Source organism: Penicillium odoratum, assembly GCF_028828045.1.
Source record: "Penicillium odoratum strain IBT 22623 chromosome Unknown utg000005l_segment0_segment0, whole genome shotgun sequence".
Classification (NCBI taxonomy): Eukaryota; Fungi; Ascomycota; class Eurotiomycetes; order Eurotiales; family Aspergillaceae; genus Penicillium; species Penicillium odoratum.
The window spans coordinates 875,133-898,756 of record NW_026643147.1 but is presented as its reverse complement, the minus strand read 5'-3'; the positions used below and the strand labels follow the sequence as shown (position 1 = coordinate 898,756).

The window sequence follows — 23,624 nt, the reverse complement described above, 5'->3', positions numbered from 1 at the left end:
GAGATTAGATAAGTCAGGGTGTCCATGGGAGAATAAAGATATGTATGTGCAAGGACAAGAAAATAAGGTAGGAATGGGGCGGGTATGTGTGTAAGGTAGAAGGTATAGAGAATAAGTCGTTGGAACGTGGGTATGGGGGGGGGGGGGGAAATATTTGGCCTTGGACGATCATCCGTTAAAGATGGGGCAGCAAAGCGTGGCGCAGATTCGGGAGGGGAAAGTCATCTGGCACAGGGTAGAATGTGCGAGAGAAAAAAAAGGATCACCGCAAATGGGAAAAGGTGTATGACAAGTTGACAGTGTTTTCGGAGGTTTTTTCCGAGATGAAAATATGATAAAAGGAAGATCCTCTCAAAGGAAAAAGGTCTCAGTTGCCGGCTTTGGCTGAAAAGGGGGGAGAGAGAGCAGCCCGATATTATAATCCCAGGTAATTTGGCGGTTATTTTTCGCCACTATTGAACGTAGGCGCAAGAAGGGCTAATCAAAGCGTTAGTTTTATCAGTAAAGTTGTATTGAAACTTATTCGTTACCGCTTAAGGGCATGCACGCGGGAACATGTTACCCGACCACACCGCTGGGTCTGAAAATTCCTTCACTATTTGTGATTTTGCCTGGCGGATTTGGAAATTTGGTGATTCTGGATCAGATACAGCGTGAAAATTCCAGTTTTGAGGTAGGTGGGAGAGACGCAGGGGTAAAACCCGAGATGATCGCAAAGAAATTCTGCATATCAAAGACGTGTACGGAGCACTGTAGTATGTAAAGAGAACCAAATAACGAGAAACGACTTGAAGTTTTGATGCGATTCTCGAGGGAAAGTGGTGGGAGGATTTGAGAAGATGAAGGGGAAGGAAATAAAGTGAGATAAACGTTCAAGTGCTGAAGCACATGACAAGAGCTCAAATCGACTCGATTATGTCAACGAAATTCACCGTATAAAATCACGTATAAAAAGTGCAGACCAACATAAAAGTCACAGTCTCAACTGCTTAGATATGGGTCTAAACGACCTTAGGAGGAGAACAGCCAAACCTACAGAAAGACATTTAGGTTTACTGATGCAACATGCAGAGGAAGCGACAGCAGAACCAAAGTGTAGCATGTATTTATTCACAAACAGTAGAACAGACTCAAGACACTAACAATAGACGCAAAATACAAGGACAAAAACGGATAGGTCCGCATGTCCAGCCATTTCGGATGTCGGGATTGTGATGCTACAATCTTGGAACCTCTGTGCAAGATTGATCATGCCTCCCTGGCCATCACCCAGACTTGATCCAACTCAATAGAGGTCGGTGGTTGGAGTGATCGCTCATGTGGTATGGGCCTTGGTCGAGGGCAATACCTGGTTTCTGGAGCCCTAGGTGTCTCCTTAATATGGCCTGCCTGGTTGGGGCCCGCGCGTGGAACAGTATCTCCAAATCGATGAATGAGATACAAAATTCCGAACAGGGGAATACTGAGATATGCCATCACGATCCTGGCAACTCGAGGTCCATTGCGATTTCCTGAAACAGCGGAGATCAATCCGTTGCACAGCAGAAGGAAGATGCAGAACCCAAACCCGACGCATGTGCCTACAGGTTGGATGGCATGACGGTAAGCGGCGGTAATCCTGTTTGCATGCAATTGCACACGAAAACGACGGTAGACGAGACATGATAACACCCAGGAGAGGTATCCAGAGCTGTTCACAGAGAGGATGAAGTAGGTTGTCATGGTCGAGCTTGGTATGGCAACAGACAAAAAGGCCAGGCAGGTGAAAGTTGCTGTAAAACTGACAGCCACCCATGGAACACCCCAGTTGTTTCGGTTCTTAAACATCGTGGGCGCGTGACCGGCGTCTGCTAGGGCGTAGAGCGAGCGAGATGCAAGGTACAGGTATGACTGAGCCGAAGTGACAGAGGAGAGAAAGATTGCAAGGGTCGCAGTAACAGGAAGAATTCGGATTCTTGCGGTGTTTATACCGATGACGAAGGGAGAAATGCCTGCGCCAGCGCCGCTGTTCGTGAGAAGAGGATTATTGTACGGAGCCATGACTCCCATGGCCAAGGAAGCCAGGATATAAGGAATCACAGTCTGACAGACGTCCCCGAACACTCGCCTTGGAATGTTGGACTTTGCCGCAGGCTGGAAGCTTTCTGGTGTCTCGGGCTGGCCAACGACCTCTCTCTGCTCCGCTCGTTGTACAATCAGCTCCGGTGCAAAGGTAAAGGCAGTAGTGCTGAGATGAATGCATTGCAACAAGCCCAAGAATTTCCCCACTGGTCCGCGTACCAGGTACTCGTGCATAGCCCCAGGCTTTTTCCAGTATCGAAATCCCCAGTGACCATGACCAGTCGTCCCTCCCAGGGCGATGGACAGCGAAAGAACGAGAAGACAAGCCAAGGTGCCGATTTTGATGCGATAAAATAAGGTTTCGCAGCTCTTAAATGATCGATCGGGGAGGAAGTTTAGACCGACAATGAGGACAGTGGTCAATATGAGCCACATGGCGATATTGGAGCCCGCATTCCACAGTGCGATGTTGACCATCGCTGTTGTGATCTCGTACGGGACGAACATGGCCATGGTGTACCAGCGTACACAGGCGGTGGCGAATCCCAGACTGTTATCCATGTATTGGAAACCATGAGTGACAATCGTGCCATGGCGAGAAGGTTTATAGGTCGCGACTTCAGCGGCACTAGTGGCCATGAAGTAGACAAGCAGTGATAAGAATGTATATGAAATGAGCAGTGAGGCTGGTCCACCGACAGCCAACGCCTGGCCGCCGGCGAGAAACAGGCCGGTGCCAAGGGTCGGTCCGATAGCCATTCCGAACGTTCAAAGAATAATAATACAGCCAGAGCGAACGTGGGCCAAGGATGTTGAGGTTGAGTTTGAGGCGGATTTGAGGTCCCATGGGTAGATTCCAAGAAATAGAGGCGGATTTGAGGTCCCATGGGTAGATTCCAAGAAATAGAATCGGAAGTCGCCCCTGCCCCAAGATCACAGACCCAAACAGGCAACCATTAAGTAGGTACAATACCCAATGTACATACAAGGGCAGGTACCTGACTCAAAATGAGTAATGTTCCAATGAGGTACCCGGCTCAAAGACAAAGTATGTCCCTCCTGGAACTCGACGTGTGAGGGCAATCAAAGGTGCACGCCTAGCAAGTCTCTGGAAAGCCTCAAGTAGAATTAATATTGGACAGAGGACATACATCAATGCTATCAAACAAGTGCAAGGGTATCATTAATTTTCGATCATCCATCATGTATAATTCAAGATTAGGTTTATGGAGATGCCAAGTCGGTCTCCGCGAATTCTAGCCACTCTCCAGCTAGTGACTTTTTCCAGAATCGAACCGCGCCGTCATCCCCGGAAGATATCAACGAATCACCTGGGAAAAAAGTTAGAATGCACAGTATCCCCGAGAAATAAGAAGGCTTACCAGCGAACGAAAATTCAACCTGCCACACATCGAGATGCCTACTATCTAAGCAGGCGACTTGCTTGAAGGAATGCCGAAACAGTGAGTCTCCACTGGCTTGTCGATTGGACACTGCCCCGGGATCATGGTTTGCCAGAGCATTTCCAATTCCAGACTGAGATGTAGCGCGTACGGATGGTGATTGCTGCTGCCGCCTTTCAGCCTTCCGGGAACCAGGTGTTTGAGAGCCTTGATTGATGGGTGTCGTATAAACTTCGAAAATTCGCACCAGACCATCCTTGCCTCCACTAGCGATGAGATCGTACCCTCGTACGGAACCGTTGGCCCAGGAAATATCTCTAACCAAGCTGCCATGTCCGTTCAATTCAATGGCATGGTAGAAACGTCGGCTGGCATCGGTACGGTAGACCTTGACAGAGTCCATTGCTGCAACGACTAGCGATAGACTCTTGCGATCCGAGTCCGGTTGTATGGAGTGGGTGATATCGGTGGGGTCATGGTGAAACTGGACTTTGAAACTTGTTTCTTCTCCACGTTCGGGTGCTGAGCATACGCGAAACTGGTCGAGCGTTTGCCAGTCTGCCAAACTATCTGGGCTGACAGGTTCCATGACCATCAAGTAGCCATCGCGGGTGATCACAGCCATCCATGACTCTAGATCAATATTGCGAAAGTCCAGCGATACAAATGGATGACGCTGGGGCGCGGTCATGCGAAAGATAGACCTAAATCGCCGACCTGAATTGGGTGATTGTGTGACGTCTTCCTGCCAGATCTTGAGTTTCATGTCTTCTCCGACACTTGCAATATGTTGGCCTGTGAATGGACCGTTCCATGTTGCCTATAATATTATATTAGAGCGCGTTTCTACGCGACACAAGCGGAGGTCTTACATCACGAATCTCCGCGTCATGGGCACGCCAGGTGTCGGTCAATTGCCACTGGTCGTCCTTCAGATCCCAAACTTTCATGCGGTGATCAGAAGAGGCTGTGACAATGCGATTGCCATAAAAGTTGAACTTGGTGACAGTAACCAGATCCCGGTGGCCAGCATCGAAATCGGCAAACCCACCGGCTATCTCCGGGCGCTCCATAGCCCCCATTGGGACCAGCTATTTTGATTTTACTGACTTCGGCCGGAGGTAATGAACAATGGGCCAATAATGCGCTTCACTCACACATATGCATGTCGTGACATGAAACAAAGGTGTGTCGGGTTTCCTTACTTGGCCGCGATCATCAGTTCTCTGCCGCCCTGAGGCGGTCAGATAAATCTAGCAGAACTGATAAGCTTATCGCGTTAGAGCCAGATTGCGTAAGCTCAAGGTGTTCACTTCTTATTCTTTTGGTTGACTTTTAAGAGGAATTGTGTCTCAATCAGTCGGTGTGTGTAGCAGACGCTCAAGATGCACAATCCAAATACTCTTTCTCGGGCGGAGACGTGGCGCCTGTTGCTTCTTGCAGGAGCTGGTCTCGGCGTGTTGGTCAACACGTTCCAGGGCGATGGCGCACCCTTGATAGCCTCGATTGCACTAGCCTGCATATCATTCGCCGTCGCCTTTAGCATGATCCGATGGCTCGGACCAGTGTTTATCAAGGCTGGTTTGAAAGGAAAAGATATGGCCAAGCCACGGAAACCGGAAATGTAAGTATACCCTCCACTTCTGATCTGTGGCGTCATGATCAGAAGCTAACTCCGGTTCAGACCAGAAACCATGGGAGCTGTATGCGCCGTGGTTTATTTGATTTCTCTCATCGTATTTATTCCATTTGCTTTCTACAAAGACATTGTGGCGGCAACTTCAGGTGGAGGAAATCGCGACGTTGTGATTGAAGACCAACACATTGAAATGGGCCGTTATCTCCACAGGTTTCCTCATGGAAAGGTTCGTTACAAAAATTAATGCAAACTCGCAGTTGACTGACGGAATTACTGCTTCATAGCTCGCATCATACCTGTCAGGTCTTCTATCTTTGCAATCCATTGTGATCCTTGGGATCGGGGACGACCTGCTTGATATTCGCTGGCGACACAAGGTCCTAATTCCAGCATTTTCGGCAATTCCCATGCTCATAGTCTACTTCGTCGACTTCGGGGTCACCCATGTTGTTGTACCAGTCCCGCTGCAAGCATATCTCGGAGATTTCATTGACCTCGGGTGGCTGTATTACATGTATATGGCAGCCGTGGCGATCTTCTGCCCGAATTCAATCAACATGCTGGCAGGAATCAACGGTATTGAGGTTGCCCAGTCGCTGGTAATTGCAGTTCTCCTCCTGTTCAATGATGCCATGTACCTGGCACCTATCACGCCATACCCGAATCCGGCTACAGATTCACACCTGTTCTCCATCTACTTTCTGCTGCCATTTATCGGCGTGTCAGCCGCACTTTTATGCCACAACTGGTACCCATCGAAGGTGTTCGTGGGTGACACCTACTGTTACTTTGCGGGCATGGTCTTTGCAGTGGTGGGTATCCTTGGGCATTTCAGCAAGACCCTACTCTTGTTGTTCGTACCCCAGATTTTCAATTTTTTGTATTCCACGCCGCAATTGTTCCATATAATCCCTTGCCCTCGCCACCGACTGCCAAAGTTCAACGCAGCAACTGGGCTATTGGATACCTCTGTCACCGAGTGGACAGTTCCTCCGTCCCCGTTGGTCGGGATGGCTTTGGACCTCCTTCACACACTGCGGTTGGTGCGTGTTGTCAAGAACGGGAAAGGCCAAATTGTCGAATCGACAAACTTGACTATTTTGAACCTTTGGCTTGTGTGGATGGGACCCATGAGGGAAGATACCCTGGCATGGCACATGGTGGGCGTTCAGACTGTCTGTGGGTTATTCGGCTTGTTTGTGCGACATCGACTGGCTTTGCTGGTGTTCAACACGGATAACCGACCATTACAGTCTATAGTTTAAGCTAATTGTACCCATAAATAAAAGTAAGCCACAGAGACAACGAGCTCGAAAACCTGTTCATGTACATAATCATTGACCATCGGCGCTGGCATTATTCAAAAAGATTTACCAAGATTTTCAAACGTTAGATATTTTTCCATTGTCTAAACTGTGCAATCTATCAGCAGCTGTATATATAAAGGCCGATTTCCCTTTCGGCACTTTTCCCGTAAATCTCTAAGGGTGGAACAAAGTTGCTGATTTGAGATCGTCGATTACTCAGTATCAGATGGCTCACGTAAAACTCGAGCTTCTCTTTCCAGCTTCTTATCCCCAAACAGATTTCCAATTTCTTTAACAAGGAGCCATGCAGGCAGAATCGCAATTGCCCAAAGAACAAAGTTGAGGTAAACGCTTCCCACGGCAGCCATGACAGCTACACTGCTTAGGCCATACTGTGACAAGAATACAAAGTCAGTATTTGAAGAGAACACAAGAAAAACTTGGAAAGATTAGCCTGGAAGAAAAACTTACACTGACAGCTTGCGCGGCCGACTCAGTTCCACGCAGCAAACCAGCAATGCGCACGACTTCTTCATCGTTATCAGCCAAGTTACCGACCAAAAAGAATCTTTGCCCATGTTAGCAAGAGCCACACTGCCAATAAAATGACCTCTTGGACCCACAGATACATATAGTTGAGTTGGAAACCGGCAACCCAAAATAGGAAGAGAGCAAAAGCCTTTCCAAATCCAGGATCAACCCAGTCGTACACTGGGTTTGTCTTGTGGAATTCCGTCGCGTTCACTGTTGCCCAGATCCAACAGATCCCTTGCCAGCCAACAACAAAGAAAAATGCAGATCTCGTCCGCGTCTTGAGTGATATGGATTTGTTATCGAGGAAAGCCCCAAGGAGATTCCCTGCAATCAGTGCAACCACACCACTCAAGAATGAACCGAGAGCTCTCGAGCGCACAGTGAACCACAAGTCCTCATAAGAAAACATGACAGCCTCGGTATAAACAGCCTGACAGATAAAAGGAATGATCAACAGGAATTTGCGATTGAAGAACAGCTTTGTCATCTGCTGAATCTCAAACCCAATACTGTTATTCACTTGAAGTCGCACAGGAACCCCATCTTTTCTCTGCACGCGAGACGGCGAATTGAGAAGCAATCCTGCAAATGGACCCAAAGCCTGCAGAGCAATGAAGATAATGTAAACGGTGTACGACACGCTGCCTTCAGTCGCACGATTGGCATTGATACCCAGACTGATGGCGCCGCCCAGGATCTGTCCCCCCACGCGAAAACTCAGCCAGAATCCTAAGAACCGTCCCTGGTTATATGGCTCGGGGTATGAAAGCGCGATTGCAGCTTCGGCCATCCAGAAGATGCCTGCTGAAATACCGCAAAGTGCGGCGCCCAGAATCACGAGCCACGAATCCCCGAACCGATTGTTTGTGTATAACCCTGCTGCGTATGGCGCATAGCCCATTGTTCCAATGATCAAGGTCCATTTGATGCCGATGAATCGAACGACAACGCTACCTAAAAAGCAGGATACAACCATGAGACCGAAGGTGAGAGCGTTTGCTGCATTAACAAGGTAGGGTTTCTCTTCGCCTCCCCCACCTAGCGAGTTCATCGCTCCCCATATGCCTGGGGCAAGGAGGTTGCAAAGACCCAAAACGAGAGCATTGTAGAAGGTTGAGCGATACCATTTCACTTTTCAGGCAGGGTTAGCTTGAAATTTAAATTGTTGGGAAGTTGGACATACCTGGATATGAATTCCTCGCCTGTGATTCATAAGGATCGCTGATCTCCTCATCTTTCGGCGGCACGCTTTTTTCCACACTTACCATAATGAGAGAATATTTATCAGTTAATGGAAGGCTTACATGGAGACCAGACCCTGAGTTCTTATTTAATTTAAATATTTATTCAAGTTAAATAAGTTCCCACTCCGATGGCCAGGCTATATATCTTTCTGGCAAAGCTTCCCCACATTAGACATGATTATCTTGAGACGGCATGGCAACATCGACAATTGCCGTTAGATTCCCCCGCTGCAGCATACAAGACGTGAAAATGATACGCTATTGGATTTGAGGAAATGTTGTTGTTTCTGGTCATTATTACGTGCTCACAAAGGATGTTGATCCGTCACCGTTGATCATATACGGTTATTGCCTTCGACTTTTGGCTCGTGAAGTTTTATCAATACAGTACATTCAATCACTAACATTCGAAGGACTGGAGAGGAAAATGGCAATAATTAGGTGTGATTTTGAGACATCTGATTTTCTTGACCAACATGTTATACCAAGAATAATATTCATAGATCACCCTGGGTTGGCCCGAACTATACAGGCCAAGAATTCTAAGATTTTCCATGATTTGATATTCTCAAATCAATAGTAACATTAATTTGATCAAAATCTTTATTTGATAAACTAGAATGCACAGGCGAAGGGCGGAAATCCAGATGCATTCCTAAAACTACAGCCAAACAGATTAGATCTTTCGTCATCGCATCCCCGGATCACATCAACTTGAGCCCAAAAAACACCTTCACTGTCGTGCTCGATCGTAATCGGCACAGCCACAGTTCGATGCATCTTTATCTTCTTATCGTATTTCATCATGCGAGTTTCCTCATCCATCGTTTATTTTTCTCGATTTGTAGTTACTGTCAGTCAGCTCAACCTCGGTCTTCAACCATGCGTGTTAATTATGGGGTACTAAACGGGAGATTCACAGGTCAAATAGAACTAAATTCAATCTACCATTCCCCTCACCCAGGACGGCCAACGAGGATTCGTCATCACGTCATTCAGGCCCCGCCATGAGCAATGCACAACATCCTGACCTTGTCTCGGGACCCTGGGATAGGCTGGATGCTAGCAAGTGTAAGCAATTATCTTTCATTATGTCCCACTTTTGTCGCATATCTTGTATACAGAGTTCGGCGGACGTGCCCCGATCCTATGTGCGTGCTTTTGGTAAGCATTGATATCAATCACCCCGCTTCTATAAATGGCGAGCGCGCGTTGCCTAGAGCTCTCGCCCGAGAGGTAGGTCCGTATTGGTAATCCTAAATCAAGTATAGATAGATGCTGGTTTGGAATCTGTGTCTGCTGGTTCCTTTTGGTTTCACATTATGGCTTTGGTAGCACCCAGCATCATGTCCATCACCACCTGTCTACAACTTGAAGGACTGCAAAATAAGCGGTCGTCTTTTCATCGTTATATTTTTTCTGAGGCTCAGTCTCAGCCTCTTGCTCCCAACACAAATACGGAGGAACAAAAACCCGCAATACCCAATACCCCTCAACCCGTGGAGGCAAAACAGAGGGTGCTGCTTCTCAAGGCGGCCCGAGAACAGTATACCCTGGTAGATGATCATCACGTTCCTTCTATCCTTCATCCAGGAGAGGTTCTCGTCAAGGTCCGTGATTTGTGCCTACTTCATTTAGAATGCAGTGTACTGACTATTCGCTGGCAGGTTTTAGCGATCGGCCTGAACCCTATTGACTGGAAAGGGCCGTATGTGCCAACCCCCTTCACGAGTTCGATATTTACTTACAATGATATAGAGCATACAATTTTGGTATCCCCAGTTTGCCATGGATCAACGGACGCGACTTGGCAGGCCTTGTTCTTCAAGTCCCTAATGAATCCTCCCGCCTTCGTGTAGGCGATATTGTTCTCGTACCATCTACAGACTACCGGGATATCAGAAAAGCAGCCTTCCAAGAATACGCGATTGCCACCGACTTCAACGCAGCTCGTATTCCATCTTCAACTTCTATTCATGCATCGGCATCCCTGGGCGTGGCCTTTGTTGCTGCAGTATTAGCTCTGGGTGTGTCATTTGGTCTAGACTTCTCCCGTCTTACACGATCACCAGGGCCCAACTTGGTGAACGTCATCAATCAACTTAATAAGAATGATATTCCTGCCGATATTCGAGACGAGGTTTTCGCTACGTCTGATGAATCCGATCGTCCTCAGAATGGTGACTGGCTTGCAATTTGGGGAGGTGAGACACCAAAATCCCCATTATATATTTAACCAAAAGATTGACAGTACTTTAGCATCGACAACTACTGGACTTGTCGCTCTCCAACTAGCCAAGCTCGCCGGACTTCGAGTCATCTGTGTGGCAGACGCTGCACGACACGGTGCCAAGCTTATAGAGTTCGGAGCCGATCTAGTAGTGGATCGACACGACACGGATCGAGCAGTGGAGATCATCCGTGGAGTCACTGGCGGTAAGCTACGATATGCTATCGATATCGTTGGCAAGGATACAGCGACGATACTCGAAAAGACACTGGATCCATTAGGAAATGCCCATCTATTAGGGCTTACTGGTCTGCCACAAGAGCGCAAATCTGGGATCAAATACCATACCGTGCCTATTAAGCTCTTCCACACAGCCCCTGCTGTGGGTGAAAGCATGGTTACCTGGCTGGAGAATTTGCTGCAATCGGGTACCCTGACTTTGCCAGAGATTGTTCGGGCAGAGGGTGGGTTGGAAGGTATCAATGCTGCATTGGATGTTCTCCGGAGTGGGACGGCTTCTGGGAAGAGAATTGTGGTTGATTTGAGTTCCAAGCAGGCTCTGCCTTGATTCATGTGTTTATGTTTTTATGGATGAAAAGGCTTTAAGAATAAATTAGACAAGTTTTAGATATTCATTGACATCTCGAAATACGAATTTGGGAATTCCATGGAGAGATCGCTCCAGGCTATGTATCAATATCCATCTCTAGACGGGTGACTGACGTGCAAGTGCATACAAAATGATCCATCAACTCCCCGCTTTTTTTTTAGTTTGTGGAAGATATCATTATGTTGAATTCAGATTATGCAAAGAGTACGTGAGTGATGGAAGGGCCTAGATGCCTCTCACATTGGAATACCGGTTTGTTCCTGTCTTTCTCAACTAGAACACGTGCATATTTTTACTTATGTATACGCGTACCCCATGGAATCCGTTACCGGTACTAGCTTGAAAGGATTGCCCCCCACTTTCCTTCTGCATGAGAATTTTGGCGGGGACCGATCGGACCCCGGCGGATGTAGCCAATCAGTCCTACACGATTACTCTGGAAACCCCGGAATCGGTCATCTACGTCATGTAGAGTCGGTGAAAGGAATGCACGTTAAATAGCCTGATAACAGTTTCAAGTCAATGATATAGTATTTATATATAATGGCCTTGATTTTTTCAAACTTGAATTGCTTAGATGGTTTTCTTTTCTTTTCTAGAATATCTTATAGATGAGTCAATGGGGGGCAAGATGATCCGCCCAGAAGCGCCAGTAGCCGCCAGTGCAGTTTTCAGTAAGCCGATGTCGGACCCGCAGTGATCCGCCATTTCAACCAATAAAATTGCCAAGATTGTCCGCTGACCGACCGAAGTCGGCGTTGCCCCTCGAGCTGTTCCTCAGCGACATCGCGGTCGCTGTAAAATATAAGTCTGCAACTCTTGCTATTCAGGCCAATTGATATACAAATTTTTCAAAATGCCTTCAGTTGAGACAGGACCGAGGACCTTGTACGACAAGGTCTTCGCTGACCACATCGTCAACCAGCAAGAAGATGGCACTTGCCTTCTCTACATTGGTATGCCGATTGTTTTTTTCACCTTGAATGGTCACAATGATGTCTAACTGTGGGATGAATAGATCGGCACCTTGTGCACGAGGTGACCTCCCCTCAGGCTTTTGAGGGTCTCAAGAATGCCGGCCGCCCTGTCCGCCGACCCGACTGCACTTTGGTGACTGTCGACCACGTACGTCAAAAGCCATATTCTCACCCCTTCTCTGTCAAGTCACCCGGTTTCTAACTCTTATTTTACCGGCATAGAACATCCCCACATCTTCCCGAAAAGATTTCAAAAGCGCAGAGACCTTCATTCAAGAAACCGACTCCCGCCTGCAATGCACTACCCTCGAGGAGAACGTCAAGGACTTCGGCCTTACCTACTTTGGTATGAGCGACAAGCGCCAGGGTATCGTTCACGTTATCGGTCCCGAGCAGGGTTTCACTCTCCCCGGTACCACCGTTGTCTGCGGTGACTCCCACACGTCCACCCACGGTGCCTTCGGCTCCCTGGCTTTCGGTATCGGAACCAGTGAGGTCGAGCACGTCCTCGCGACTCAGACCCTTCTGACCCGCAAGAGCAAGAACATGCGCGTCCAGGTTGACGGCGAGCTTCCTGCTGGTGTCACTAGCAAGGATGTTGTTCTCCACATCATTGGTGTTATCGGAACTGCTGGTGGTACCGGTGCCGTCATTGAGTTCTGCGGATCTGTCATTCGCAAACTCAGCATGGAGGCTCGTATGTCCATCTGTAACATGTCTATTGAGGGTGGTGCTCGTGCTGGTATGATCGCGCCCGATGAGATTACCTTCGAGTACCTCAAGGGCCGTCCTCTTGCTCCCAAGTACGGTAGCTCCGAGTGGAACCGTGCCGTCGCCTACTGGTCTACTCTCAAGTCCGACCCTGATGCCAAGTACGACATTGACGTCTTCCTCGATGGCAAGGATATCATCCCCACCATTTCCTGGGGTACCTCTCCCCAGGACGTCGTTCCCATCACAGGTGTCGTCCCCAGCCCCGATGACTTCGAGGACCCGGCCCGCAAGCTTGCTTGCACCCGTGCTCTGGAGTACATGGGTCTCACCTCTGGTACCCCCATGACCGAAATTCCCGTGGATAAGGTCTTCATTGGATCCTGCACCAACTCTCGTATTGAGGATCTGCGTGCCGCCGCCAAGATCGTCCGCGGCAAGAAGATTGCTGCCAACATCAAGCGTGCTATGATCGTCCCCGGTTCAGGTCTCGTCAAGCAGCAGGCCGAGTCTGAGGGTCTCGACAAGATCTTCACCGATGCTGGATTCGAGTGGCGCGAGGCTGGTTGCTCCATGTGTCTCGGTATGAACCCCGACATTCTGTCTCCTCAGGAGCGCTGTGCCAGTACATCCAACCGTAACTTCGAGGGTCGCCAGGGTGCCAAGGGTCGCACTCACCTGATGTCCCCCGCTATGGCCGCCGTGGCTGCGATTGTCGGTAAGCTTGCCGACGTCCGCGAGCACGTTGTTACCAGCCCCGTTGCCGCCAAGGTCCAGCCCGCTGTTGAAATCCAGCCCGAGAGCTACGATTCCCCGATGACCGAGGACGAGCTCGATCGTGTCCTTGATCAGCCCGCTAACAACGAGCCCCACACCAACTCCTCCGCTGGCGGTGGTAGCAGTGCTGGTCTCCCCAAGTTCCTCACCCTCAAGGGTATTGCGGCTCCTCTCGACCGCTCCAACGTCGACACCGACGCCATTATTCCCAAGCAGTTCCTCAAGACCATCAAGCGTACTGGTCTTGGCTCCGCGGCTTTCTACGAGCTCCGTTACAACGCCGATGGCACCGAGAACCCCGACTTCGTCCTGAACCAGGGTATCTACCGCAATGCCAAGATCCTCGTCGTGACTGGCCCCAACTTCGGTTGTGGTAGTTCGCGTGAGCACGCCCCTTGGGCTCTGCTCGACTTCGGTATCAAGTGCATCATCGCTCCCTCATTTGCCGATATCTTCTACAACAACACCTTCAAGAACGGTATGCTGCCCGTTGTCGTCTCCGACCAGGCTGCTCTTGATAAGATCGCTGCCGAGGCTCAGGCTGGCCGTGAGATCGAGGTTGATCTCGTCAACCAGGAGATCAAGGACGCCGAGGGTAACAAGATCGTTGCCTTCGAGGTCGATTCTTTCCGGAGACATTGTCTCACCAACGGCCTCGATGATATTGGTCTGACCCTACAGATGGAGGGCAAGATCCGCTCCTTCGAGGCTAAGCGCACCCTTGAGACTCCCTGGTTGGATGGCTCTGCCTACCTCAAGCGCGGCAACCGCATCGATGCCGTCGCTGTCCCCAAGACCAACCGGGGCGAGGTTAAGGGCGAGCCACTCGAGTGGTAAGCTCATATTGATGCTATTTGATCGCATTGGGTATGGATACGGTAATAGGAGCTTAGGCTCTGGTGGCATTTGGATTTCTTTAAAGAACAATATTCCCCCCTATTTAGTCTGCTTGCATCTTATGTCTCGGGGCTTAGTTAGTTTTGGACTACTCGCATCTACTGGTAGTCTACGAATCTCAATGAGAATGAATTATGAAATCAAAAGCGACCCCCTTCATTAAAGTGTCCGTACATGTCTTTGAGCTCCGAGTCAGTCTGTTTCGAGCTCATTACATTAGATAGGACGTCGGAGACCAAAGATCAAAAGATAACAAAGTAAGAAATAGACCAATTAAGAAAAACGAAAGCTTGATAGCTCATGACCCACTCCACTTATTAACCTTAAAAACTTTGTTCTGCCTGGGCATTTGCAAACAAAAGAAATAAGTTCAAGGTCTCTAATCTCGAATTCAAGGCTTTGAGAGTTGTTCACGACGGAAGAACATAAGAAAGCCGGCACTAAAACTGGTCAGACATGCCAAAATATTACTCTAGCAACAAGAATAACTGAATAAGAGCTCACCAGATCAATAATTGGAATGCAAGCGCAATCCAAAACCAAGCATTCGCCAGTGCACTCGCACCAGCCGTAATATCCGGCGAAATAGGCCCCGGACCAATCCTATTCGGCGCAAACGATCTCGCACAAATAGTCGCAATAGAACCAAGGACCTGTGAAACAAGCAACGTGAAACAAATATGCATCCGCGTCAGAGTTTGCAGTAGAATCATGCCAAAGCCAAGGCCCTGCAGTGCGTCGAGGACACCGAGCCACAGCCATAGACTCCTCGATACCAGTGCACCGGATGTATAGCTACCTGCCCATGGAAGATAGAGACCAACACCCGAAGTTCCCCACCAGATCTGCGCCCAGCGTGGGGCGCCGAGACCGCATGCTACTATGGGTAGGATCCAGGAATGGGACCGAGATATCCACGCTAGGCCGAAGAGGATTGATATCCAGGCGAATCCGTAGAATGCTACGCAGAGCAGAAGTATTTGCCATGGTTTTGCGTGGTTTGATATCCAGAGGACTGGATTATGTTAGTTTGGAGGGTATAATGGGGTGGAGTAGACTTACAGTTCCAGTTTCGACCGTAGGGGGCACTCAAGAAGAAGTTTTGGAGGATGACCACAACCCAGTTCCAGAGCACGATCTTGCGTCGAAATACGGATTTGTAGAAGGATGGGACTTTGCCCGGTGTCTGGCGGTAGTAGTTTGGCAAGCCGAAGTAAACGATGAGTCCCACGCCCCACAAGAAGACTGTGATCGGGGTACAGACAGCTCTATAGCAAAAGTCAGTATGGGTCACATCCATATATCAATTGACGGGGTTTCAGGGAATACGTACGTCATTCTCCAGGTATTAGTGATATTGCCTTGGATGTTAACACCGGCATTGGATGCTTTGGTCAGTGTTGAGCCCCAGTACCAGAGAGCAATGACATAGACCTGTTGTGTGCCTTGGATGAGACAAGCACGGAAAACCCATTTCTTGACTGGAGCACCACTCTCATCACCGAAGTTCAGCGCAAAGAAGATAGAGCCACTAGACGATGCAGCAGCATATACTCCACTCCCTACGTTCTGGATCCAACCACGAGCATAAGAATTTGGCTCAAAATGAGCAAGACCGATGATGAGGAATGCAAGGCCGTAGAGGAACCATGGCACAGTCAACACGAGCACGGATTTCTGGAATCGGAAAAAAAGCCACCACAGAATAGATGTGACAAGATATACTGTTGCAATCCCGTACAATTTCTCTGCTGTCTGGCCAATTTCGCCTGTCAGTAGGGTTACTTGGTAGGAATTTGCTGCGATGATCTGTCCGAGACCCAGGAAGAGTGAATAAACAGGCCAATCTCCAATACGCATTTGCATCCATTTCTTGAGACCCGTTGGGGGGATGTAGTCTTCGCCCAGGAAGAACTCATCACCTGTGGCCTCTTTCCTTTCTGGAACTCCACTTTCATGAGATGAAGTGTCATCGTTGTTGATGGATCCAGAAGCAGAGCCACTGCCGGTTTTGCCAAGTTGCACTGATGCAGCTGGGAATTGGTTTTTTCCTAGACGAGCATCTCTGAATCGATCGAACCATTTCTTTTCACTCTTTTCGAGATATTGCTCAATACAAAGCTGAGAATCGGAATTGGAACCGTTAAGACCCTCGAGTTTCTTCTCAAATGCACGGTAGAACTCGCCACTGCTGTCTGTGAAGGTCGGGTCCACTTTTTGGAGCTTATAGTCCTTATTATCACCGACAACCGAGTCAAATGATAACTGCGACGCATTAGCTAGGCGGTTCCCTGCATCCGCCCAAGGTCTTGCTGGTGGGAGAAGAGTATCCTCTGTTCCTGTCGTGCTCGGCGCAGCAGAGCTGGAAGGCGTGCCAGTTAAACGACCAGGAAGCGAGGATTGGCTTGCATGTCGAGCTGAAAGAATTTCACGAGTTAGAGGAATTCCGACAGGTTGGGGGCCTGGTGGAGGTGTATCTAGTCGGCGTCCAGTATCGGCTGCTTCGGGTCCGATGGTGTAGTCGTCCTCGCCGTAGCAAGTGGACATGATCTCGTCATCACTATCATCGTTGGTACCTGGTGATGGAGTGCTTGAGCTTTCAGCGTTTTCATCCACGTCTTCAATTCCGCTCTTGCCATGTTCTCGTCGTCCGCGAGCTTCCAAAGGGGCAGATACGGGCCGAATGCCAAATGACATTTGGCGACTAAGTCCTGACCTCGGTCTACTTTCACTGCCAGGGCTGGGATCACGACTATAGACCACGGAATTCCTCTGCATTGAACCCATGGTTCCAGGGCGAGACTGCAAAGGCGGCGTGAGGGTACCGCTGGACGCATTAGATCGCATTGAAGCCGCAGCCTGTGGGGTCATCATTCCGTAGAAAGCATTATATGCCGATGCTGCCGTGGTTGATTGTGACTTTGCGCGTTCCTTGTTATGGACGAGCATGGCTGTCGACTGAAGAATCTCAAGATCTTCAACCCACTGAGCGACTGGGAAGCGCTGCTTAGCGGACCTCGCGCGCATCATGGCTCTGGTCTCGAGTTTGGAGTTCAAAGCGCCATTAATTGCAAGCTTGAATTGCTTGATCAGGTGGCTTGTTGTTGTGGACTCGACAGTGTACCACCAACCGGGCATCTGCCCAAGTCCTCCAACTCGAGCACCAATACCAAGAGCACCTTTGCGGCCGAACTCGACGGCGACCAGACCAAACGGTTCATCTCTTGAGGGAATCAAAGCAAACTCTGCCCCCGAGAACACAAATGGAGGTAGAACCGTGAATTGTGGTTTCGAGAACACACGGCCCGGGTATAGCTTCATCATTCTGTCCAGTTTGAGGGCTGCAAACTTGCCGTACAGATCAATCACTGGGCCTACGCATATTAGTTGGACATTTGGTCGCGTGTCGAGAACACCTGGCATGACGTCTGCAATGAGATCGATTCCTTTTTGCATTGACCATCTCCCCACGAAGACAAGAAGGTCGGCATTAGGAGACTGATGAAGACCCGCCCATTCTTGTGCCTGGCGCTTGGTCTCTGCTCTTCCGAACTCGAATTCGCTATCCACACTGATCTCGCTTTCCTTGGGTAATTCCTTCTTCCATTCGCCAGTATCAGAAGGATCAGGATTAGGCAGGTTCCCTACTTTGCGTAGACCCCAGAAGATTGGATATCTCGCATAGGAGCGCTTTCCGTACTTCTTTGAGACTCCGACTGCTCCAAATCCTTGCTGGTGGAGACGTAGATAACTCGCACCGGCATGTAAAAGATTGAATATTTCACCAAATTGAACATAGCGAGTGACGACGTCGATATCGAGATTGAACACGGAACACACCTCAGCCTTCTCTTTCTGTGTTCGCATTGGCCACAATCCCTGAAATTCAGCATTATGGAGTGAAAGGCAGATCGGTATTGTGTCTGGAAGCTGATAAAGCGGAGCTATTGCACCATGGTAGTCATTGATATGGTACAAGTCGATTGGAAAGCGCTTGATAGCCTGAGCGATGCACTGGTTCCACGCAGAGTAGTAGATGGCGCTGTCCATATCGTCCATACGGGCTGGGTAGGGTTCTCCAACGGTTTGTTGACGGAAGACAGGAGCATCCAGGAGGACATAGGTGATGTTCCTCAGGTAGTGATATTGGATTTTCACTTCATAGGAGTTTCCAAGAATCATAACGAACATGGATTCGGCCGGCTTATCAATAGGATAATCAACACCTCCAACACATGGAATGACCCAAATGAGATCTTCGTGCCCGAGTTGCTTCCCCATTAATTGTGCCATCACGCCCAGACCTCCAATCTTGATTTTGATGCCCCAATCATCGATATCGTATTCCATCGTCGCGACTAAGACTTTGCGTAGCTGAGATGTTCGATTACCGAAGGCCGAGTTGCTCTGCAGGAATTTGGACTTGTTTGCTAGGCGCATGAGGAATTTTCTAGACCCTCCAGCATCCATGTCCGGTTTGAATCTGTTGAAAATATCCAATGAGATCAAGGTCTTCTTCTCACTCACACCAACTTGATTGAATTTGATACGGTAGAATGTCTTCATGAAAACGGTCGCACAGGCCACTGCACTCAGAACAGGAATGATCCAAAGCATGAAGAATAGCGCCATTTGAACATATTTCGATCCCGCTGGCACAAGCTTGAACTTCAATGTGGCGTCATCGAGTTCGATCCTCCAAGCCAAGTGGGGACTAGGTGGAGGTCGTGTGATATTAATCGCGGTCGTTTTGAGTGATGAAGGAGGAAGTCGATCTAAAACAGAATCTCCATCCGAGTCCCCAAATATATAGCTCTGATCGGGCTGTCCATCTGGATTGATGCCCCAAACATTCAGTTGACCTTGCGCAGGCCACTCGGCCATGAAGCGGAACTTCCATAGACGATCATCGGCCTGTTTTACAGCGTTTGGCAGCCCGGCGTCGTACCCATATTCATTGAAAGGTCCATTGAAGAAAAGATGCGGGAAGCGTCGTGGCATTGGGGCATCCCAGTCGGGGGTATCACCCTGCTGGATATAATCGCTGCTGCCCGTGAAACGATTCCAGTATTCGACACGGACATGCTCCCCTTTCCACTCTTGGGCCTTTGTGCCCGACCAATGCTGCTTTTGGATTGTGTGGCTACCGCCTTGGTAGGGAAGCCACTTCGAAAATGTGCTACCCCAATTGGTCGAATACCGGTACATGTCGGCTCCGGCTGCATGTTGTCGAATAAACAATGAGCCATTCTCGTGCCTGTGGAGCAAGCTGCTGGAGTAGTTGGCCGAGGTGAAAATCATCGGGTTGTCGTGCTGTCCGATACGAAACAAGAAGTGATCGATGGCATTGGTTTTTTGCCCATCGCTGCTGGTCACGTTGCTGACGGTCAGTCGGTGCACTCCATTATACACCCCGGTCAGAGTTGCTGTCCAGGCCCAGGTGCTTGGTATATGACCGGTGAGAGGCGAGTCCTCCGGATCCGCAGAGTCGCAGCTGATGGTGTTCTGATCAATTGAAGGTATCTTTCCATTCTCCGTTGTTGATTCAAGAGAGATGGATTGAGTAACCATGCTGCAATTCATTTCGGTAGAGAAGTATAGCCCGACCTGAAGATCTTCACTTTCTCCAGGTTTGGCTTTCGAGAGCACTGGGACATCATGTCCAGGAATAAATTTAGTGATCATGGGCCGTGGGGGATGGAATTTAGTCTTGGGGACATAGGCCCTGAACTCGTAAGGACGAAGGGTTAGACTATCCAGACAGCCATTCCACTTTAAGGAGCCATTGAGATGCAGCTTTGTTGGACTGTTCTTCAAGGTCAATTCGTCATGCGGATAGAACAGATTCTTGACAGTGGTGTTCGTGGAGAATGGCGCAACAAGCGCCCGGTTGGGATCTGAACAATCAAAGTAGTATGTGACCGTTTGGTTGTCATTCTGGTAGACAAACCAGACGGTCTGGTTCCCGGCTTTTCCAAGATTTTGCTTCTGGAAGTAAGGGCTGCGAAGAACAGACCACATTCCTGTTTCAGTGGCAATCCCATTCGAACCAGGGTAGTAGACATTATGAGTTTGATTAGATAGCAACTGAATCCACCAACCGTCATTCAGAGCGGGATAGTCTTGTCGCATCTGGTACATGTGTTTGATTGTATTTCTGATGGGATGCGAGGGATCTCGATGATCGTATGTGATTGTTTCGTCGTGACAGCCTTCTCGACCCGATTTTATCGGCCAGTCAAAGTATTGTGTTGAGTTTAGATGGAAACAACCATGAGTCTTCCAGGCGGTTGCGGGAGACATAGCTTGACGGCCATAGATGTAGTTGGAAGCCAACGCATCCAAGGTGTGAAACGCTTGTTCTTCACCCCAGAGCAGCAATGGAATGCCGGGCATGTGCAGTGTCGTAATGAAGAGAGCTAGTAACTGTCTCTCCAGTCCATACTCCACAGCTGGCCATCGGAAAACGTCTTGGTTTGTAGCCCCATACATGTGGCGAGGGTCGAACTTGCCAGTATTCGCGTTGATAAGGTCATTGGTGAGCACCATGTCGTACCAAGCTTCTGTCCAATTGACTGGGACATCATAGCCAGCAGCCAGATTACCATCCATACCGAGAAAGCGAGTGAGAGAGCGGTAGACAGAGTAATGAAACGCAGCTCCATCAATAGCCTGTTGGTTTTCATTTCGCAGGAAATATATCGTATCGGAAGAGTTCGTAAGGTGGAATGCCTGGTCAAGCGTCTTTGGGACCATGTCTGGCTGCCGACCCCGACCAAGAAAGACAGAGCCTAATGTGTTGCCACTGGTAATTTCTCCTGGAAGGAAAAAGTTCGTTTTACCAACGCGCCGAGCACAGTCACGATAAGCACCTGAGATGTCCCCCAAGGCATCGACTGTGGCCTGCGTGGCTTTGTCATATCGAAAGCCGTCAATATCGAGGGAGGATATGATCATACACGAGTGCCTCACAATACGCTCTCTGACAGTAGGTACCCACTCACGTAGACGGTCCTGAACTGATGCGAATTTGGCTAATTCACGCTGCCAGTCGGGATAAACACCAAAAGCCTCGATGTCTCCGTATTGATCAAAGTCACTATTGTAGCAGCCCTTCAATTCATCGCGAACATATTGGTCGACTAAGTAACCGGTCTCGTCCCAAAAGCGAGGGTATTCACAGGTCTTGTTGTAGGAATTACCAAAGCTATAGTCAACATAGTGACGATCTGACTTCCATTGCGCCTTGTGTTCTTTGGTGGAGAATGGTGTTGTCGTGTTTAGGTATCCATCAAAACCAATCAGATCGCCCATTCTAATGTGCATTAGAGTCATAGAGGGAGAAGGAAAAGATGAGGAGCTCAAGGTCACTTACGTTGCCACTGTATTATCGAAGATCACATACATGCCACGAATGTGGATTTCGGTGATTGCGGACCTCCAAGATTCAATAGTACCGAAATGCTGATCTAGCAAGGTAGTGTCCAATGCAGAGTAACCATCCGATCCCCATGGCTGATTCATTAATACAAGGCCTGCAAGATAGATTCCCTCGGCGAAGATTAGCAAAGTCATTCTTGATCAGAACCAGGTGAGCTTACCTTGATGCCCATTCCTTGCAAATAGTCCAGTGTATCAACCAGTCCAGCAACATCACCACCATGGCGCATTTGATTCGAGTCCAGGTCATGTTCAAACAGTGTTCCATTGATGTTGTCATTGGTTGGATCGCCATTCACGAATCGATCAAGGAAAAGTGAATATATTGGAAAGCGCCAGTTATCTGGTGATGGATGGTAGGTATGATTGGGCCACTCTCCCCAGTACTCGGCTGGGTTGGTAGCTGTCTGATTCTCATTGATGTTATATTCAGTGAGTGCCTCATCATATGGCCAACAATATACCACAGATGCGAGGTGAGCAAGCACATAGCTTGTTCGTTTCCAATGCATTGCAGGCCCGGGGCGTAAAGAACAAAGGCTCAGCAATAAAGAATTTTAAGCATATGTTTCGTCAAGCAGATCGATGTAGGGGAATGCACTATGGTAGGCAGAGGATAAGCGAGTTTCTAGTGTCAAGTTACTATTTTCGTCTGTTAGCGAGTCTATCAGATACCATTAAACGTAACGCAAGTGACAAAATGGTTGAGGAAGTAGACAAGTACAGACAACGAACCATAGAGCTATGACAAGATCGATGAGGAAATCGTAGAGCAGCAAAACTTTAAAAGTCGACAAACCAGAAACTTGAGTGAATCAGAGTAAAGAATGTGGAAATGAAGTTCAGGATACCTGAAGTAAATGCCGCTCAAGGATTGGACCAACAAAAGCCAAGGAGAAATTGGACAAGAAGGATGGAACTTGATGTGTTTAGTAGAAATATGTAGAAGACTTGTTGCAAAGCTGAAAGCGTAAGAACACAAACACAGAAAAAAAGTCAACACTTACTGCATGCCTGTTGAGTCTTAAGTCACTTTTCTCACCGCACACGATTTGATAATACCACCTAGACCACGTAGGGTCAGACTTTCTCTGACGCCGGAATGAACGGTAGATGTCGAATAGATTGCTGATAGGAGGCATAAACTCAGAAGACATCTGGAACTTTCGGGGCTCTGATGAGCATTCGGTTGACGAATGCTATGTCGAGAGAATGTGAGCTCAGACGTCAAAGTTTATGAGTGTCTCACGACGCGACGTCCTCGGTTGGAAGCTCCAAGCAAGATCCATAGCTCTTTGCAGTACCGACGGCCGTCATGGAATAGCTGTGGCTCGATAAGGCCCAGTGTGGAAAACATGCAGTGTCTGTATGACAGAGCATTGTGGTACATTCGCAAGGATGATTAGGGACCAAGCGATGCAAAGACAAAGGGAGCGAAACATGCCGCGTTGATTGATTATCGGTCCAGTTTCAACATTGACTATGTTAATAGCTGATGGAGCCTGGAAGGTGTTGCTTAAAATAAGAACCCAGTCTTGGTATTCGGGATTTGGATATGATTGATTCTGGAGTGATGTGACTTGACTGGTATATCATCTGCTCTCACGTTTGAATCCAAGGGTGAATTCATTTCTTCACGAATCTAGCTCGGAGGAATACTTCCAAGGCTCGTTTAGGTCGTATCGGGTATCTGTATTTGTCTTTCGACTGCTGTAACATGTGTGGCGGACGAGATCGGGAGCACATGATGTCATTCATGAGAGGCTGAGAACTAATGTTTTTTTCAACTGGTTG

At 48.6% G+C, this 23,624-nt stretch overlaps 7 protein-coding genes across 7 annotated transcripts; 3 read left to right on the top strand and 4 right to left on the bottom strand.

The window, feature by feature from the left end:
- Positions 1-1,248: 1,248 nt before the first annotated feature.
- Positions 1,249-2,820, bottom strand: N7520_005874 (putative proline permease; the record flags this gene model as incomplete). Its single annotated transcript, XM_057139808.1, has 1 exon — positions 1,249-2,820. One exon carries the CDS (start codon positions 2,818-2,820, stop codon positions 1,249-1,251), a length of 1,572 nt encoding a protein of 523 aa, XP_056993814.1.
- Positions 2,821-3,285: 465 nt separating this feature from the next.
- Positions 3,286-4,546, bottom strand: N7520_005873 (putative nuclear pore protein (SEH1); the record flags this gene model as incomplete). The annotated part of the gene is made up of 3 exons (XM_057139807.1): positions 3,286-3,392; positions 3,444-4,284; positions 4,337-4,546. The coding sequence occupies 3 exons, from the start codon at positions 4,544-4,546 to the stop codon at positions 3,286-3,288; spliced, it is 1,158 nt and encodes a 385-aa protein (XP_056993813.1).
- A 303-nt stretch (positions 4,547-4,849) lies between these two features.
- N7520_005872 (UDP-N-acetylglucosamine--dolichyl-phosphate N-acetylglucosaminephosphotransferase) lies at positions 4,850-6,368 on the top strand (the record flags this gene model as incomplete). The annotated part of the gene is made up of 3 exons (XM_057139806.1): positions 4,850-5,088; positions 5,149-5,329; positions 5,388-6,368. 3 exons carry the CDS (start codon positions 4,850-4,852, stop codon positions 6,366-6,368), a joined length of 1,401 nt encoding a protein of 466 aa, XP_056993812.1.
- Positions 6,369-6,622: 254 nt separating this feature from the next.
- N7520_005871 (DUF895 domain membrane protein) lies at positions 6,623-8,212 on the bottom strand (the record flags this gene model as incomplete). The annotated part of the gene is made up of 4 exons (XM_057139805.1): positions 6,623-6,802; positions 6,882-6,978; positions 7,034-8,075; positions 8,128-8,212. 4 exons carry the CDS (start codon positions 8,210-8,212, stop codon positions 6,623-6,625), a joined length of 1,404 nt encoding a protein of 467 aa, XP_056993811.1.
- A 1,298-nt stretch (positions 8,213-9,510) lies between these two features.
- On the top strand, positions 9,511-10,986 carry N7520_005870 (zinc-binding alcohol dehydrogenase family protein; the record flags this gene model as incomplete). The annotated part of the gene is made up of 4 exons (XM_057139804.1): positions 9,511-9,798; positions 9,856-9,896; positions 9,947-10,392; positions 10,448-10,986. 4 exons carry the CDS (start codon positions 9,511-9,513, stop codon positions 10,984-10,986), a joined length of 1,314 nt encoding a protein of 437 aa, XP_056993810.1.
- Positions 10,987-11,884: 898 nt separating this feature from the next.
- luA (3-isopropylmalate dehydratase LEU1) lies at positions 11,885-14,330 on the top strand (the record flags this gene model as incomplete). Its single annotated transcript, XM_057139803.1, has 3 exons — positions 11,885-11,984; positions 12,047-12,153; positions 12,228-14,330. The coding sequence occupies 3 exons, from the start codon at positions 11,885-11,887 to the stop codon at positions 14,328-14,330; spliced, it is 2,310 nt and encodes a 769-aa protein (XP_056993809.1).
- A 451-nt stretch (positions 14,331-14,781) lies between these two features.
- On the bottom strand, positions 14,782-22,342 carry ags2 (alpha-1,3-glucan synthase Ags2; the record flags this gene model as incomplete). The annotated part of the gene is made up of 6 exons (XM_057139802.1): positions 14,782-14,830; positions 14,895-15,405; positions 15,453-15,658; positions 15,724-21,705; positions 21,766-21,941; positions 21,992-22,342. The coding sequence occupies 6 exons, from the start codon at positions 22,340-22,342 to the stop codon at positions 14,782-14,784; spliced, it is 7,275 nt and encodes a 2,424-aa protein (XP_056993808.1).
- Between the last annotated feature and the right edge of the window lie 1,282 nt (positions 22,343-23,624).